The sequence below is a fragment of the Astatotilapia calliptera genome, chromosome 11 (genome assembly GCF_900246225.1).
Source record: "Astatotilapia calliptera chromosome 11, fAstCal1.2, whole genome shotgun sequence".
NCBI classification, from domain to species: domain Eukaryota; kingdom Metazoa; phylum Chordata; class Actinopteri; order Cichliformes; family Cichlidae; genus Astatotilapia; species Astatotilapia calliptera.
Genome location: NC_039312.1, coordinates 24365006 through 24384934, shown reverse-complemented (window position 1 = coordinate 24384934; position 19929 = coordinate 24365006). Strand labels below are relative to the sequence as shown.

Sequence of the window (19929 nt, the reverse complement as noted above, 5' to 3'; positions counted from 1 at the left end):
AATATCGCATCCTCTTTGGAGCCAACTATAGATAACAGGCACCCGTTGTTAGCTGGTCTCATGAGTTTCACAAATGCTGTTAGTATGGGAATGGCTCTATTATTACTGGGATATTGCACAGGTGGAGCTTTCCGCACCACAGTTATATTATGTCCAAACAAAAAAGGTGTTATGTTTTTGTCAAAGCTGACAGAGAAAATCTGTGTTATTATAGATGCTGTTGGCAATTTGTTTTTTGTGTTCTTGGCTATCTTGAGTTATTTTGAAGAGATTTGTATAATTATCTATTTTGCTTTGTGTTTAAACATTGGTGATTTATCTGTAATGTTCAGATGATGCTTTGGCAGCAGTGAGGTGTTTCATTTCCCTCGTGCTACCCTTGCTTATTGTGTTAGGGGTTTGTGGGTGGGCGTAGAGCGGCTTAGTTAAAAAAGGAAAGTGAAGAGGGGATGGAAACTGTTTTGTCTCACATCCTGTTCTGTCACCTGTGTGCCTGTCATCATACCCCTTTTTAATCTTTTCTTCTTGTTACATAAATACTTGATCACAAAAAGGTTTAAGGTGAATAATAAAGCTAAAGCAAGACATCACATTTTTTTATTATATTGATTTATTATATTTTTATGTTTTATTGTTTTTATTTATAAAAATATCTACATTTTTTTAACATTAAAAAAACACATCAACATGCACACTAACAGACATAAGAGGTACAATGCCTGTGCACAGATTATCAAAAGAAAGGAAACCAGGTATTTGACTGTGCAATATATAAGTCTTACAAGGATACTGCAAACTTAAGAAGTCTTGGTGGCATAATGATGAAGACACTCTTAATGCAATATCCACAGTTCAAGTAAGGCCAGGTACATTTGTTGCATACCATCATCCCCTCTAATCTGCTAATCAGAAATTAAGACAAAGTGCCTAGAAATACTTTTACGATGGGACTCTGAGTTCACTGAGCTTTGGTCCGTAGCAGTCATTTACTCATGTCTGTACATAGTTTTAAAAAATGTTTTTTTATGTTCAGTCTTGAATGCATGCAGTGGAATATTTCTACTGATGCATAGTTTTCCAGCAGTGTTTCACTCCCCAGTTTTCAAAGAGTCAGTACAGGACCGGAGTCTCCTTAGAAGCAGCAAGCTAAGCAGGGAGGTTGCAGTCAAGTCTGTCAAGGCATGAAAGCCTGAGAAAGGACACAAACTATGATTGTCCAGGGAAGAAAAATGGGAGGTTTGGCCTGATTTCAGGTGCAGTCCATTCCTGCCCCGCCATCCCATTGGGTGAAGCCCTCTCCAGCATGATGTTGTCTGATTGCTTCCTTGATGCTCGACTGTGTGGACATAGATGCAAGTCTTACTGGAAAATAAGTCTGAGATCGTAAAATGGAAGTCTCTGGAGAGTGGGAAGCATTCTGATGAACAATGTGTGGCGTAGTTGAAGGTGAGCACCCACGACTATGGCTGGGAGATGGAGACCCTAAAGGAGAAGCACAGAGTATAAATTAAATACTGCAACTTTTGTTGTTTCTGTGTGTGAGACAAAAAGACGCTTGAATGCTCCTCACCATTTTCTGTTAGGTTGCTCTCAACTGGTGAGACTGACATACAGTGCTGATCTTGGACTCTTATTTGCCTGGAGCCTCTTCCTCGTAACACATCTGCTATCTGTAAAACAATTTATTGTTCATTAAAAACTTTGTACGTGACTTAAAATAAGTCTCATAGTGATATACTAAAATAACTAGAGGGAAATGGTGCACTATTCAGGTTTGGCCTCTAGAGGGAACGATACACACATTTACTTCCCATTTTGGCTTCAACTCTTTCTTCCCACTAATAAGAGCTAGGCCAAGTAGGTTTTGCAACTGTTTGTATCTGTTCTGACATAAATTATGTAACACATAGCTGTGAATTCCCATAGTAAAATCATAGAGAGAGACTGAAAATTTGTACAAATATAAGGAACTGATTTACTGTTAGATCAGTAACCTTTAGGAGGTTTATTGTTTTCCAGCACAAGAAGCAGGAACATACAACCATAAAACAGAATAAAAGGAACAACACTGTATCAATGGAATTACAGCAATGTCCATTATATTTATTGTTTTTCCTCTTTGTCATCGCCTCACTCACTTTTTTGTTCTTGGCCACCATCACTGGGGTGTCATTGTGGTAGTTCTTGAGGCTACTGTCAGCTCCACTCTTGAGCAGCAGCCGCACTGTCTCCACCTGACCTCGGCCACATGCGCTGTGTAGGGCCGTGTTCCCACTATATGACTGGCTGTTGACATCACATCTATTCTGCAAAATAGAAAATCACCAGAAAATGATTCATAAAGGAAGCCAGAGTAGATGTCGGTAACTTAGAAAATGAAACAAGAGATAATGTCCCAAAGAGGTTGAGTGCAGTCTGTGATGAAGAAAGGAGAAAAGATTCACATATACAGCATAGCTGCTAAACTCTAAAAATAAAGAAAAACTACAATTATATTGCAATACTTTAAAAAGGACCCTAAGAAGAAAAAAGAATACAAAATTATGCACTGATAATGAGGTGGAAAGAGAAAAGCAGAATTATTTAACTCTGCTGAGTCACAACCCTTCTCTCCCCTCTTCTACCCACACAAATTCATTACCTCAATGAGGAAGTAGACCATGTCTGCGTTATTGCTCTCCACAGCATGCATGAGAGGACTCTGGCCACTTTTGATGTCCTGATTAGAGAGAAAAAAAAAGCACCATGGGAAAAGTCAGAGAATGCAGAGCGGAAATGCAAAAAAGCCGTGATGCTGTGAAACCCACAGTGCTGAGTCGGTACAACAGGGACTGACCATGGCATTGATGTCAGCTCCAGCATCCAGTAACATTCTTGCCAAATCCTTACGGCCCTGCAGAACAGCCAGATGGAGAGGGCTCAAACCTAAGAATAATAAAAAAAAGGGAAAGCCTGCATTTTATATTCATGTTCAGATTTTATACGCATTGAAAAAACAGATATCAGTTACAGAGGTACAAATAAATGTCTTCAAAGCTGCTTGGAGATTTGGCAATGCGACACTACACTGACACCAGACCACAAAGGAAGGAAATGTCCTCTTCCCACCCACACACCCAAAACAACCAACCCAACCCATACCTGAGGGTGGCTTTACATTTTTCATACCCACCAACAGACTGTTAAGGCAGTTAAGGAGATTATAAGAATAGGTGTATTCACTGTAGTAATGTAGTAATGCATTTTTCTTTTCATAGCGCTTTCAGTCTGGAAACTGTGTCAGCGGTTTTTAATTCACTTCACCTGGTTGTGCACATGTTTCAACTGATAGATGTAAACGTAAACTGGGTCACAAATACAGGGGGCATGTGACAAAAACAACAAAAATAAACAGAAAATATATCAGGAAGTATAATTTGATTGCTAGCCAACCATGTTTAATTTGATATTTTATGAATCAGTTAAACTAAATCAAAAATTATAATAATCTGAGATAAAAAGATGCTTGCAAATAATTACAGGCTTTATCACACTTAGTGAGAGCTAAAGAGGTGTAAGCAACCCTTTTAGTGTAATACATGCCAAGAAGTATCTTTAGTAACTCACCATCAAAATTTCGGATCTCAAGGCAGGTGGCAGATGATGGCATAGAAAGCACTACAGACAGGCAATCCCGCTGGTCATATTCACAGCAGAGGTGGAGCGCTGTTTGCCCATTACGGTCCAAGGCTGCAGGGTCAGCCCCTGCTTTCAACAAAGCTTCCACCATGTTTGCCTGCTTAGTTATCACTGCCAGATGAAGGGGAGTCTGAGGGGGAATAACAACAAAAATTATAGTTTAAACAAGCCAGATATATCACAGCTGATAACCATAAAGATGCAGTGCAGTGTTTCTCAAGCTTTTGGTTTTTTCACAAAGCCCACAAACAAGGGAAATACATACTTGACATAAAAAAGCACAGTGTTTACTTTGGCTAATTTACGATAACTATTCTTGTCAGTGAAGTTAAGAACGCGGTGTTTTCTTGTAAAGGCCTCTGTTTACCTATAACCTGTTCAACAGGTTAAAGGTCAATGAGACAAAAAAACAACAACAAAAAAAAAAAGAAGCAAGAACACATCAACACCTAGAAGAAACACACAATGACCATGAGCTGGCTTCACCTATGCATGTGTATTCCTAGATTTACACAAATACACTCACTAAGTGCAAAGTTTTCAGCACTTAAATTAATATATCTTACAGAACAAACACTGTCAACAACAGTAGAAGCATCAGACTTTGTGATTAACTGAAAATGAGGAAGAACCTGTTCTGAACCGCAGTCGACAATGCCGGGAAAAGCAAAAGTCACTGTTCACCAGGTGTTTGCCTGGATGAATATTGTAAGCACTGACAAAAATCCCTTTAGCAATCTAGGATGTTCCTGTGGGTGAGGTCACCATGTATCATCCTGTTTATATTATGTCAATTAAGGCTCGGGAGGGCGCAGGCAACCTGGGGTTCATTAAGCAATCCTTAGTTCATAGTTCAGTCATAAAAGGGAAGTATTTAAACCTGGACTTTTTTAGCTGCTATTCTAGTTACACAATAAATGCAGCAAGTAGGAACGGACTGCTTCTCCAAGTTTCACTTTTGCTGTGTTACTACTAACGTGTGTGTGTGTCTGTGCACAGAGAGTTCGTTCCAGTAAAGACTATTAAAGTAGGTAGGGTAGCAGTGGGAGAACATCTTTGTGGAATTCCTCCAATGTGTCAATGCAACTTCCCTGAATCCTATGACTCACAAACATGCATAAGTACACAGTCATATACACAATCATGTTCCCTGAAAGATTTCCAGTATTTGAACTTTCTGCTATAAACATTTACTATAGAACAATATTATGAAATGCTACCATACTATTAACTTTTCCCAAACGCCATTAAGGACATGTCTTAAATCCCTTTCGATATTACTTTACCACTAAGGCCTTTTATGGCCTTTAATATAGACCCCCTTAGAGCTGGCAGGCTCTGGCTTTGGTTTCCTGTAATAGATTTCACAGTGACTAAACTAAATTTCAGCCAAGATAAGAGGAAAGGTAGGAAGGGAATGAAGGGGTGGAGAACAAGGGGAAAAAAACGGAAGTGGCAGAGGGGAGTCCAAGGGAAAGACAGGAGAACAAGGGAAAATCCCTTCTCTTTCCCTTGGGTCTGTCCTCATAGGCTTACATTCCCGAAAGATGAGTGGATCATCATGGATGAGGTAAAAAGATGACAGCAGTAGAGGTTTGGAGGCATGAAAAACAACCCCAGGCAGTTCCAAACAAGGGGAAGGCAGCACAAAGCGCCAAAGACTTGTCTTCTGCTGTGAGCACAAGAGGGTAAAGCCAGGCCTATTGCACAAATAAACATCACATGCTTACGTCAGTGTTGTTGACAGTTACACTGATAGGATCAGTCAGTTCATCAACTATGGTTAGAAACCAAATTCTATAACCAAAGATATATGCAGTGAGAGATATAAAAAAAGAGAGCGAGAGACTGAGGGAGATAGAGAAACAACACAAGTGAGACAGAGAGAGAGAGGCACGCGCATGAAGGGAAAGTCCCTGTAAACTACCCTCTGAACCTCACTGCAAGGTATGTTGAGAAACAGCCCAAAGCAAGGCGGGGGGGAGGGAGGGGTCATGTGACTTCTCGGAACGAGGACACTAAAGTACACACAAACGCACACGGATGCCTTGTTTGTGCACACACATGCACACACGCTCACACTGAAAAATAAAATGGCATACCACCAACGTACCATAAACAAAAAGAAAACAATTATTCAATTGTTAAACTGCCAACCGCATACTGCACTGTAACGGTAACACGTCCACATGGTAGTCTCTGTTCTAATCCACATGGCAGTCAGTGCACGTTTTAGTGTGGGTGGCCCCAAAGGATTTAGTCCCCAAACCCCACAGTGTCAGCATCACGCTACATTATCCGCTGTCGTAAGAGAAGCAAAAGTTTACCATTGTAGTATGTGTTTGTGTAGCTGATAGCATGTGGGAGTATCAAACAGCTGTCTCTATACTATTGTTGTAGTTCTGGGAGTGGAAGGCAAATCATGCCGTGACACTTGCACTGCTCTTCAGTTACAATACTGATAGTAACACTCTGTCAAAATGTTCCATATGCAAAACCACAGAAACTCAGGATTTGTCATCATTGGATAAGTTGTATTTTAATTGTGCCTGGTTTTTTTTTTGTATTAGAAAATGGCCTGTGTCTTCTGGACTACGAAGTGAACTCAGTGTTTTTAAAATTTAAAAAGTTCCCTACCTTCATGTTGATAAGTTTATTCATTGTGCCTGGTTTTCAGTCAAAACCACACAATCTGGTAGGCAAATGACTGTGGCGGGACCTATGCCTGTAAATCTCCCTTTTTGGTTATAACTGTGTATGACTTCAAATGTGAGTGTGTATGTGCATGTATGTGTGTGTGAGTGTGTGTATTGCGTGCATGCATTTTCATACATAGGGCAAACACAGGATATCATAAAACCTATGCTGTCAAGCCTCAGCGATGAGGAGAGACAACAACTGATGATAGCACAAGCATTATTTCTGGTAAGCTTGCCTGTGGCGTTCAATGTGGTGTGAAACCCCACACTTGAGAACAAACTCCAGACTTGAGAACTGAAGCTCTGAAAAAGCTTGGTTGCTTTTCTATTGAGGAATGGAAAAGAGAAAGCCAGCAGAAATCAGGAGACAACAAAGGAGAAAAGAATGTTGAACTGTTGGCTTGGCACCAGTGCCTGGGACAGCCCTGGATTGGGAAACACTTAAAAGCAACTCCATATACACAATCCCAATAAAACATGTTGATAGAGTAAGTAGGGAGTTGCACTGCTCCATCATTTTTTTTGGGAAAAGTCACCCTAGTGAAACTGCATTGGATCTATTTGTCAGTTTTTCACATTAAAAATCCAAAATTGCCCTGCACAAATTAAAACATGTGCAAAATACAAGTTTAAAAGGCGCTTTTGAAAATTTTACTGTGTAATTTTGCATATGAACATTTTTTTACTTAAGGTAAACACACTCAGTGTAAGGTTTCTGGGAGTTAGTGTGAGTCATTTTTGTGCCAATTAATCATATTGGCTTTCTTCTTTCTGAATTTCACAACATGGTAAATCCTACATGTAAACACTGAAAAATCCCTTGCTACATATACAGAAAGTGACCACTAGAAAACCATGTGCAAAATACAGAACACTGGAAATCACACATAGTCCTTCCCAGAATGTGCATGGCTTTGGCTTGTGGCAAGTACAGGTGGAGAAACCGGGAAGGGTGAATTCCACTGCACAACCCTCAGCTGCCATGACCGTAAGTGTGTGATAATGCACTGCAAGGCAAGGAGGAAACCAATTCACTTCCTCTTTCTTTCTTTTCCATGTAAGTGTTATCAGAAGGGTGAGACGGGGAAATATATTGTGCATGCTGAGGCTGTTTTACATGCTAAGCTTTTTCTGCAAGCGTGCACATGTCCACACATGCCAACAGCTCCATAATCAGCAAAGATTCTTCGCTTTAAACTATTTAAATTTCTTTGCAAATCCCTATGACTATAAAAGCTCTGTCTCCTGGCATTTAATGGTCAGAACTGTGTGCATGTGTATATTTGTCAGTAGCTTTATCAATGCATCTGTTTTACCTGGCGGAGATTGTTGTAGATATCAACGTCTTTATGACCCAACACCAAGAGCTGGATGAGGTTGTAGACTATGGCCAATGCTCCCTGGACCACGGCTATGTGGAGAGCTCTGTGAAGGACACATGCACACAAAAAAATGACACAGTCAACAAGTGTTGCATTTTCAAATTGGATTTAACATAACCTATTTCTCATTTTCAACCTGATTATCATTGATCAAACCTTTAAAAGCTAATCTCTTTTCAACCAAATCCCAATCCCAATCCCAAAACCCCTTCATGGCTGAAAAAGTGGTACATGTAACTCTTCACTATTTCCCCAATATGAATCAATATATGTACATATATGGAAATTAGTGTGTGCCTCATTCCTGACCTCTTGTCAGAAACCTGCAACCACTCTCTCTCTGCATCTGTGAGTCTCACTCACTCACTCACTCACTCACTCACTAATTATTGTGCTAAATAAAAGAAGGCAGCACATGCGCACAACCCACAATATTAGTCAGGAGAAGAAAATCATTTAATTTTTTTTAAATTGCAGGAAGTGTATTGGATAGCGTATAACAAGTTGTTGCAGACAATAAAGTTCTCGTCAAACCAAAGCTATTTACTTGTTAGGAAACATACTGTTGGGCATAATGCAACATGTGTAAAGTAATGAGTTATAGTCAACTCCAGAAGCATTTCCAGAGATGGAGCATAGACATACACAGACACACACATGAGCAAAGACTTGTTCCAAATTATCAAGCCTGACAAGTTAGTCTCGCTCTGCAAGCTGACAGAACTGTTTTCTTTTATTTCATTTTCTTACTGTGAAACCTGGGCTCTCAGTATTGACTCCAAAGCAAAAATGCTCAGCCACGTTCATGAATGCTTGCTTTGTTTATAACATTGTATGTCCTCTAGTATATAAAACAATACCTTTTGGATAGGTTAACAAGATTAAACTGCAAAACTACTGTGTGATTATGTGCTTGCATGAGTAATGGCAGTTCTTTACATCATATACAGAATTAACCTTTAAAATTAATGCATCCCCATCATAAACAACTTAAAACAACAAGTGGAAATGGAACAATAGCGAGCCTGGCTGAGTCTTTATTAGAAGCCACCTAGTAGCACTTACACACTAAAGCACAATGAAGCTTTGTTCACACATGACCTATTGAAGAAGTAGGAGAACCAGGTCACCAGACTATTACTTGTGCTATTGTCAGACTGTCACAAGTATATATCACATGAACTTTAGACAGGAAGCTGGCAGTTTTAAAGTCCAATCCACTTATGAATGACAACTGAATTCTCTATGCATCGTCCTCAGGTAAAAGTTCATAACTTCCGTGCAAGTGTAAAAACACCTTAATTAACACGTAGCATGTAAAAACGAAAAACAACAGCTGTGGTTTTGCTAAAGCGATGAGCCAGACTAAGTCAGTGCCTGGAAAAACGTCTTAGATGGTTGCCCGGCAACTTTACTGTGGCAACAAACTTTTTGTTTGTTTTATTTTAACATGTACATCACATTTATATATAGATTAAATGACTGAGACATAGCATCTTCATAATTGTACTTTTTAATTGTTTTCTCCCTGTCGTTAGCATGTATGCTAAACTAAGCTAACCTGCGATAACCAAAGAAGGGGGCGATTATTTTGTGGCCTTTAAACTTAACATGTGGAGGACTAAAGTTTGTTTTTTGATCAAAATCAGCCAATTCTGCTTGATCACTTGATATAAGTTATAATACTGAAAGTTGCACTGACAAGTTCAGTAGATGTACAGCACTGACTCACAGTTCCTTTATCACACAACCTTATCAAGAAACCACTGTCTGTGATCTATACATGAAGCAAATGAACAAACACAGGGCGGGGTTTGGGGCAGGGAAGGGCAGGAAACTGATTGGTGGTGCAGAGGCATGTTGTAGAAAACAGTTTATCAGTTTTCACATTTTTCTTTTTTTGCTCTATCAGAAGAAGCAGCTTCCAGTAAGACCCAGACAAGTTTTATGTCACTTCCTGTTGTCACTAACAAAGACAGCATTCTTTTTCCTCTATCTTGGTCTATGTGCACTGAAATCTAGTTATTAAGCCGTATGGTTTCTGACAGGGGCTTTCTTTAGTTTTGCTCAGTCAGCTTCAACAGATAAGTCATAATCAGACATACAGTGCAATTATGCAACAGGAAACAGAGACAGTTCTTTAGAATAAGTTAAAAGTACCTTTGAAGGCAATATGAGGTCAAAAACATAAGTTCATATAATGACAAAAGCACTTGCAACACTTTGCAACACTCTCAGTTAAGTGAGATGTGTCCTAGTGACACAAAGTTAAGTTAAAGAAGAGTCGCGCTTGAAAAGAAATAGCTTAAACTGATTACAATTTTCAACATTACATACTACATATTAAGATTTCCCCAGTATTATTTTTTTTATCTGTGTCCTGGCATTTAATGATCATAAATATTCCTTCAAAGTGTGTTCTGTAACCAACATTCACTTGGCAGTTGCAGGAAATGTGTGTGTGTGTGTGTGTGTGTGTGTGTGTGTGTGTGTGTGTGTGTGTGTGTGTGTGTGTGTGTGTGTGTGTGTGTGTACTAAAAGAATGCAAAATAAATGCAAAAAGTAGATAAACCATCTGTGCATATGTATATGCATGCTTAATTCTAAAAGCCACGCTTAAGCAAGGCAAAACAAATGTTCTCTGTGCAAGAGTAGTTTTCAAGTGTGACTGCAATAAACAATTTTGTATGTCAAGTGTGCAGGGCGGTTCTTCCCTCAGCAGATCCCTGTTCCTGTAACTAAGCTCAGCAGAGTGAAGAAATCTGCATCAACAAAGGTTTGGTTATATTTACTGTACATGTTATTGGCTACCCATAACTAGCTTTAAAAAGCACCTGCAGTGTCTCCACAATAAACACTACAGTAAAGGAGATAATCATTCATGGCACAGTATACCTGGTCTCAAACATAGTGACAGGCAATTCATATATGACTTTAGCAGAGTTTTGTGATTCTGAGCCCTGAGAAAAGTGTGAAAAATAGATTTATCTTTGGATCATTCATCAATAACCCTTAACAAACTTAATATTCAGATCCTTTGCCTCCATGTATGCCTATTATCATTCTGTTTATCTTGCTCAGCCCTTTTATATCATCATCTATGTGTCTCTTTTCTCTTAAGATGAAACTGCACTGTTTCTTGTTCCTGGAAGTGGGGCAGACCACAGCCCCAGATAACCCCAGGCCCAGCAGCCCTGACGCACACAGGAGTCCCAAGCTTAACACAGATGGTAACTGTGTGTATGTGTGAGAGAGAGAGAGAGAGAGAGAGAGAGAGAGAGAGAGAGAGAGAGAGAGAGAGAGAGAGAGAGAGAGAGAGAGAGAGAGAAGGCATGTGGTATCCTGTTTGGTATGGAGGGTGAGAGTGCAGCCAGACTGAATGATCAGACTGAAGCCTAACATTTCCTGTGGTCTGTGGACCAGCTGAGCAATGAGATGATGTGTCAGTTTGAACGTGTAGTAAACAAAAGAGAAGCAGAGTCACACCACAGTCCAGTTAACAAGAAATGACGACTTACTTCACATCCTACTGTGCTCGTCATTAACAATTATACTACTTTCAGTCTATGATGGTGCAAATATATTTACGTGGGAACTTTGATGAGCAAGTAGTTTATTATATAAATATACTGTTTGTCATTGCATCCACTAGAGCAAGTTAAAAACTTTACTATGCAAAGAAAAAGCAGTTCTGGCCTGACTCACATTTTAAATCCTTTAATCGTGGATGGATGCAAGTTAAAGAGGAGAAATACTAGCTGTTAGAGTTCAATCAAAAGCACTCATAATTCTATAAGATCTTGAACTTTCATATCTGTGGAGGCACCATCAGTGCCAACTAATGTAAAACGGCTTTACAGGACTATCCAAAAGTCTTGAGCCACCAGAGCCAGTGGTCTTCAATAATAGTTCTCCAGATTTTCTGAAGGTCTTTCAAAGTTTTTATATGTTTCTATATGTCCTCAACCAGAAAAGGCCTTGGATGGATGGACTGGTTACATTAACAAAAGTGATCCTTCACATGCAAGTGATAAGTGATTCAGTCTTATCATTTTTGTGGACTTTCAAGATTAAGTGCAAGTTAGTGTTCTCAAGACCATCTCACCATTACACAAAAAGAGAAAGAAAACAGAAATTCCAGTTTAGAGTTTTTCAACTGATAAACTTACATCTAAACACAACTCAAATATCCATGCTCCCAGAGGACAAACCTAATAATTTTTTAGTTTTCATCTAATCAAACTTAAATGTGTCAGTTTAAACCTATGCACTGAATGGATGCAAGCTGATAAAGCTGAATAAATGCAGTTTGAATAAGAGCATTGCTAAACTATGTATGTCATGGTATGTAACTATGTAACTGACTGACTGGAAGCATACATGTAGGAGCTGTAAGTAAATCAACAGTTTTGCACATCTTCCATTGAAATGACAGTGTAACAGAACAGAAAAGAGGAGTGAGAGAGAGAGAGAGAGAGAGAGAGAGAGAGAGAGAGAGAGAGAGAGAGAGAGAACGAGAGAGAGAGAGAGAGAGAGAGAGAGAGATGAACCTGATAGAAAGAAAGCGGTAAATGAGGAAGTCAAGAGCGGATGTTTGGGTTTTTTGAGCCCATTCATTTAAAAAACACAGAGAAGAAAAGAGAGAGACAGAGACACCTGAGAAAAACCACAACAGCTTTTTAAAACTGAGCACTCACTGGTTTTCCCGAAACTAAGGGGCTCAGAGGCGCTGAGAACAAATCCCATTGACGTAAAAGCAGGCGCATGCTCACCATCAAACACATTATGTATACACGCACATACATACACACACACACAAACACACACTCACACTCATATGCATACAGTGTGAAAAACGAGAGGGTGCTGTAAATGTTTCTTTCTGAAGAATTCACACAAAATTTTAAACAACCACAAAGCAGCAAGAAGGTAACCGATGCCTGCGAAAGCAAAGGGACTAGGTGTTGTGTAAGGTTTCTGCACTTAATCTGTCTTGCACCGAGTTTCTGCTAATGAGACAGACTTTTGATTTGCATTATGCCTACACAGCAAGTTTAGTGTACAACTGTGAGGTGCACAAGTGGAGATAAAAAAAATAAAATCAGAGCACAGCTAAGATGTCAAAGGTGGTTTAAAAAAAAAAAACTTACTTTAATAGAATATAAAATAAAAACGGTTGTTTTTAAAGCTTTTTTTGATCTGAGACATGCATTCATCTACTTCCGTGGAACCATCTGTTAAAGATGGATATGTCATTGCAGTTACAAAGCAAATATGAGATAATAAGCAGCTGTAAGATACCACGGGACTTAACTTGTGGCTCGGCTAAATATTGGTCATCATGAGGTTTGGTTTTTTTTGAGTGAATGCAAATGATGATGATACTTTTTGAAACTGCATGATCAAAGTGCCAATAAATTCTTGGACATGCTTTGCTTTCGGTCACATGATTCTTTGTGTCTTTGTATGAATTTCTGTAGTTTATTAGTGTGTGGGTGGTAGATTTTGACAAAGTAAAGTAACCATGCGTTAAAGTTTAATATTTGCATTCATGTGGTCTCGAAAACTCCTCTGGTGCCCTGTGTATTCTCACTACCACCACCTCACGCCTCGAGGGACCAGTCAGCTGACTCTGGATTGTTCAACATGTGAATACCAACAAATCACTCTCAGCCTAGATCTATAGTATACCTGTAGCTTCCAGGTTAATATGTTAGGTATGTTAAATCTCAATAAGTCCTTATCAGCAGTGAAAATGCAGTCAATAATGGGAGGGCACACTGACTGACTGTACCTACTCAGTATGCACAGTCAGGTGAGTCATGGAGATCAAATAAACAAAGAACGCTACTGATATCTCACGTCCAGATTGTGCAACAGCAGAAGTTTTGTCTTCGACAGCAGGACATTGACATTAATGTTGTTTGGGTTGTTCCTCGTAAATCAATTGCACTGACATCTTATTGAAGTGAACAGTTTTCCTTGAGAACTTAGTTTAGACTTAAAAAAGTGAAAGCAATAGTAATGATCAGACTGCACGTTTTCATCACAAGGGCCTTTCGATTTTTGGTAAGAAGTTGTGATACATGATTAATGTTAGAAAGCTTTCTAATAAAAACACTTTGATATATAATACAGTAGGAATAATATGACTGCACAATTCCATGCAGCTGCTTTAGTTTCAGGGGTATCGTCGCATTACGAAGGGTGACTGGGAAAGTTGAATCAAACAAAAGCATCATTAACTGCATATGGTTTTCCTACGGTGAAACTCAAAACGTCTGTTGTGAAACTGGATTAGGATGCGTACTCATACACCTATACACTGGAAAACACATTGAGATAATGGGATATGTGTGAAACCTATAGCTTAAATATAATCACTTGCTATCATTTGCATGTTTGAATAAAGAGGCATGGTCAGGAGCTGAAAAATGAAGCCAACATGTACATGCATGTTAGTTGACTTAGCTATTTTAAGTTAAATCAACTCATATTGACTCCCATATGTATGTGATATACCCACACGCTTTCCTAACCAAGCTAGCTAAGTGGCACTGTAAAGTTAACTCTCCATGTCCTTTTTATATCTATAGAAACTTTTTGCTCCCAAATGACCACCATCATGAAGCTAAAGTTGCAATCATTATACCATGGCCATCTTTTACATACAGTTTGTGATTTTAATGTTCATGGTGTTGAGGATGAGTCTGAACTTGTTGCATATGTCCTTCTATTTACTGTCACTGGCCATGTTATACGGTTTAAAAATGACAATATGAGTCAGATTTAAACTTTACATTTTTTTGTAACAATAAACTTTTTTCTGACAAAGTTTAAGCTGAGTGCAACTTTCATATCTGGCAATTGATGAGTCACCACTTCTGAGAAGTTGGGATTGACTTGAATCTCAGACTCATACTGTACAGTAGACCTCAATTTTCAAACCATTATCCTCTTAGAAGTCCCTCTAATGAAAATTTCTTGAAGTGAAATGATTGTGCTGAATTTTCAAATCCATAAAATGTGCCAAGTTATGACTTTCAAAATGACAAATGACACAATCATGCACAAGGTGGATGAATCATCTTTTAAGTTTACTATATACACCAGTTACCTGGATGGATGGATTGATTGTATATCATAAAGTGACACCCAAATATCAGAATGAAAAAGAAAAGAATCAACATACGTATCTCCATCTTCATCTTGTCTTGTTGCTTGAGCGATACCAGCCAGGACGTTTTCAGTTTGGTGGGCCACAACATTATTTGGCTCTGAGAGATGAGGCAGGCAGAACACTGGGTAATGACCTAAGCAGGGATGACACAGAATGAGAAATAGAAACAATGAGAAAGAGAAATAAAAAGAAGTTTGCAGGGAGAGACAAAGAAAAGAGAAATGATGAAGATATAAATGAATAATTAGAAAAGCTCCTGGCAAGCAAGTGATTTCTGTAATAAGGAAGTGGATAAGTTACAAGTCATATACTGTAAATATGAGTGTGCTGTATTCAATTATAAATTATGAGCTACTTTGATTCATGCAGTGAACACACTAATGAGGGGTACAGTAGGTGTAAAATAGCTTAGTGGGCATTTTCAGCAGCAGTAGCTTCTCTATGGTCTCTGACTTCACTGTCTTTTCTGCCACAATGTCACACTGGAAGAGAAAACCACTAAAGAAAGGGGAGGAGGAGCTGTCTGTTGCCACAGTTTTAAAAATCAAAACAGCATTAGCAGGTAATGCCCTGTAATACCACAAAAATGATATGCCCCAACATGTAGTGCCTTGCTCTGTCCTCCAAACCTACATTTTGTCAGCTAGTCTGATCATTTTACCCACAGGCTGCTATTTCACGTATTATTGGTTAAACCAAACAAATATTCAATGCGTTTTTCTTTGGAGAACAGTGAAATCAAAACTTCAGATGGTAATTTTACAGACATCTCATGGTCTCATAGTCTCATGGTCCAATTCTTACTTTGGGGTTTAAACACTTACAATATTTAAAAACAAAACAAAATAATAAAGCTGTTGCACAACATACTGCAGTATTAGACTTAATGTTGGCCAGCAGGGCTTACCGTAAGGGAAAAAGCATATGGGGTATCCATTTGGAATCTGTCCTTCCAGCTGCCTGGGAGTCACTGGTGCTATGCCGACTCTTTCCACGGGATCGGCTAAAGTCTTATCTTCCGGAGGAGAAAATCGGTCTTCTCTTTCTGCTTTAGACGGTGACAGTCTCTTGGTCTCCGGTTCGACAGGAATCGGGCGTTTCCTAAAAGGAAGCTGTGAGGCAGATCTATCCGCTGGACGCTTGCGAGAAGTACTGGTTGGTGAGACCGATACGCCTCTGACCGTGGGGCAGTTTTCATCTAAACTGTCCGCCCCTGTGAACGCCGGAGGTGCAGGTGAACCGCCTGTTACCCGAGCGTCCCTGGAGCCACAGGCTGGAGTCCCCCCGGCGTTCCCACGCACTCGGACATTGGTGCGCAAATCCAGCGGCACTGGGGCAACCGACTTGTGGGTACCGTTCATGGTCATGATCCTTGGCATCAACTGGGAGAGATTCTTCGAGATCTGAAGAAGTTTATTGGAATCAGTCAAAGCAAAGTGAACCGACCGTGCGCAATTCCCATATCCATGAAATCAACTGGACAGCGATCAGACCATCACCCTGTTTCCTTTTGAGTCACTAGTGGGGTTTAGATAAGCGTTCGAATTCAATGACCTGTGGGGGGAAAAACACAAAAATTTAAAATAAAATAGTCTACATGTGAAGAAACGCTAAGAGATAAGGTACTTATGTGTGTCCTAGTGCACCTATGACAAGGTAGAGTGCAGCTGCGCGACTTTCATCTGCTTTTAATGAAGTGTCAGAGCGACACGGTGCTTTCCCTTTAAACCGAAACAAAACGATTCTACCACTTAACTTTATACTAAGAAAGGCAGGAAAACAGCGACGAATTCATAGCATTCTTGCATTTCCGACTTCTGACATCTGTCTGTTTTGCATGCAAGTTAAAAACATTTAACACCGAATTTCGCAAGAAGTTCATGGCTCGTTGCTTGTTCAGAGACTCTGTGCAATAGCAATGTACAGAACAAACACGGAGGCACTAGTCGACTGTCGATCGACTGTCCAGCACATGATCAATAGGTGACAACTTTTTTCTTTTAAAATAGTTCAACATTGTTTCACATTTAATGTTTCAACATTAAATTTGGATTCAATACAAATTTTGATTTGTGAGCAACTTTCAGTTTAGCAAGGTAATCAAAGTATTCATTAAATTACCTTGCAGAAACTATTACTACTAACTACTATCAAAACATGAAAAAACAACCCTTTCTGTTACAAAGACGAAGTCAAGGAAAAGATGACTTGATGCTAGATTCAAACATAATAATTTTTTAAGGCTGTCTCAGCCGAGTTTAGAGCAAAATATTTTATTTTGCTAGAGACTGGTCATGAGTAAATAAACGAATAGCCACACTATTAACTGGGAACTACATGAATATTGCTTTGCTTTCTGTCTTTTTTGTTTGTTTTTTTATAATTCAATTCAGGTTCAGCTATATATCCTCAAATCACAACAAATACTGCCCCAAGGAGCCTTAAACCATAGCAATCAGTCAGACACCAACCTCTCAGAGAACAGAACAGGTGAAGGCTCACGCAGGTTCATCCAGTCGTGCAGTAACTTCTAAAAGAAGCATGAACTTCCCTAAGATTTTGTTACTTACCTGTGTATTTGGAAGGCCTATCATTGATTACTTGATGCTGTGAGTTATGGGCTCTTCTGCGCATGCTCTGCACAGCCATGTGGTGGTGGCCAAATGAGACCTTTCAGGGCTAAAGAAAATTAAGCAATATTGGAACTGCAGTTCCTCAAATGACCACTTCAGGCTGACTCCTAAAGAAAGTCCGTCCACATGGACTCCAGTATTAAAGTAACCAGTTTAACAGCACAATTTATTTTAATTAAAGTCCATAATTGTGGTCCTACTATAGCTTTTGGAGCGTTTTTAATGCAATTATCTGACTAGTAATTTGGGTAGTCCTATCCATCCATCTATCCATCCATCCTCTTGTTAGCACTAATAAGTAGGTCTCTATGTCTGTGCCAGGCATCTATATAGTTTGAAAATCAAGCTTGCAAGCTTTTTGACTCTTCTAAATTTTGTGACATCTAATAAAACAACATTGTGACAGTTATAAAGCAGACCACAAATTAATGTGTGACATCGTTTTGTATGCTATCTGTGGTGATGCCCTGCCTGACAAACGCGCTGGCCATACCTTTATAGTTCAATGTCATGATCTATATCAAGGTCATGCCCCAGAGTTCTCTGTGTTTTCAGTAAGCAAAGACTAGCAAAGGAATAGTTGAACTACTCAACTCATTATGCAAAGAAGTAGTGCAGCTACCAGAAAGTTACTGAAACCAGCAGGTTACTGAAGCAAGCTACTCCAACAATGCATTTAGTGTTTTCCTTTCTGTTACTGTAAATATGTTCACTGTGCAAGCATAGCCACATGCTTGGACCATGGCTTCTACCTTGTATTTAGAGTAATTTAAGCTGTTTCTGCCATATAGCAAGCAAACACATTTCATGAGGAAGAGGTGACAAAAGACAAAAGATTTTGAAAGGTAAACTTCCCTTTTGAAATTTTCAAGGATCCTCTAATGATGAGAGGTTGCATACATCCTGGACAGCTCAACAGCCTGTCGCAGAGCAAACACAGAGATATAGACAACCATTCACACTCACACCTAGGGGGCAATTTAAAAATTACCAGTTAACCTAACCCCACTAACTGCATGTCTGGGAGAAACTGTGCAAGCACGGGGTCCCAGCCAGATGGTGGAGTTGAGTGCTAACACCTTCACCACAATGCTGCCTTAGTTCAAATAAGGCTTAATGTGACATTGTCAGCATTTGTCTCAAATATTTGATTAGTTTATCCCTTGCCTTGAGTTGGTGATATCACCAGGCTGCAGATCAGAGCTGAATTCAAGCAATCTCCAAAGGGATTAGGGATAAAGGAAGATTGACTCATCAGTTAATTCATGTTACTGCTACGCTTACAGGTACCCACCTTTCCTGATATCAAATTCTGCATGCAATCCTGAAAATGCAAACACATGCAAAAATCACATCTCATCTTCTTATCTTTAATCTTATCCCACCCCACCCTCTGCCATGTTCAGATTACCTTGGTCAATTTGGGACTTTCCTCTTTCCACTGAAGTGTGGAGTGGGCAACGGAAAGTTAAGTATAGTGTCTAAAGTCCCTAAAAAGCCCTGACACTATACAAACAAGATCTGCAGCTGTTGGGTTATTCAAGCATTATGGTCTGGATTTAAGTGTCAGCCTTTATGAAAATTACATGCTTACTTCTTTTACACCCGGCCTGATCCTGAACACGCACTTCATATCGATTACAGCAGGATGAAAGTTTGGTGAAGTTACTGAAGTTTGGTGACATTTAAGAAGATGCAAATATATGTCAACAGAACATCTTCTCACACTCATTTAACATTTTAGGGACTTAATTCAGGCTTCAGGTGAAGTAATAATCATAGATGATAGAAAGTAAAATATGGACACAAGCTGCAAAACACTGAAATGGGGCCCTCTTGTGCTCTGAGAGCACAGGTGCATCTTGAATCTTTAAAAAAAAATGCAGACATGAATTGAATCTTGCAAAAACATAAATAAATAATTTGGGCCTAAACAAACTTCTGATGTGTTCCCCTGATTAGTGGGTTTGATAGCTGTTATTACTAGCAGATGGAGGAGCACTTAACCTACTGCAGCATTTACAGCTACAGAAAATGTGACTTTTAGTGAGTCAAAAGACCAAAGCATTTTTGAAATGTGATATGTATGTTCTTCACTTAACGCAGAGTCAACTGGAATTTAAGTGAAAAGTAGTGTAAGTAAAGTAAAAATAAAAATAAAATGAAAAGACTGCACTGGCAGCTGAAAACTGGATGTGCTTAGTCTGATAGGCTGAGTTAGTGTCTCCCCCTTGTGGATACTTCAAGCCAGGCTTCATTTAGACGATGCATGATTAGATGTATCTACTGTATATGTAATACCTGTTTGAAATGTAATTTAAACAAGATACTGACTCGGTATCAAAAAAGAGCAAGAA

At 39.3% G+C, this 19929-nt stretch overlaps 1 protein-coding gene across 2 annotated transcripts; it reads right to left on the bottom strand.

The window, feature by feature from the left end:
* Window positions 1-684: 684 nt before the first annotated feature.
* On the bottom strand, window positions 685-17086 carry bcl3 (BCL3 transcription coactivator). Of its 2 annotated transcripts, XM_026185751.1 has the most exons (10): window positions 16586-17086; window positions 15847-16493; window positions 14952-15072; window positions 7694-7802; window positions 3607-3808; window positions 2837-2925; window positions 2642-2719; window positions 2139-2306; window positions 1571-1670; window positions 685-1482 (listed from the first exon to the last, which is right to left on the bottom strand). In XM_026185751.1, the coding sequence occupies exons 2-10, from the start codon at window positions 16316-16318 to the stop codon at window positions 1250-1252; spliced, it is 1572 nt and encodes a 523-aa protein (XP_026041536.1). In that variant the 5' UTR covers window positions 16319-16493; window positions 16586-17086; the 3' UTR covers window positions 685-1249. The 2 variants fall into 2 exon arrangements, with proteins under 2 accessions (XP_026041536.1, XP_026041534.1); XM_026185749.1 differs by having other exon boundaries at window positions 15847-17086.
* Between the last annotated feature and the right edge of the window lie 2843 nt (window positions 17087-19929).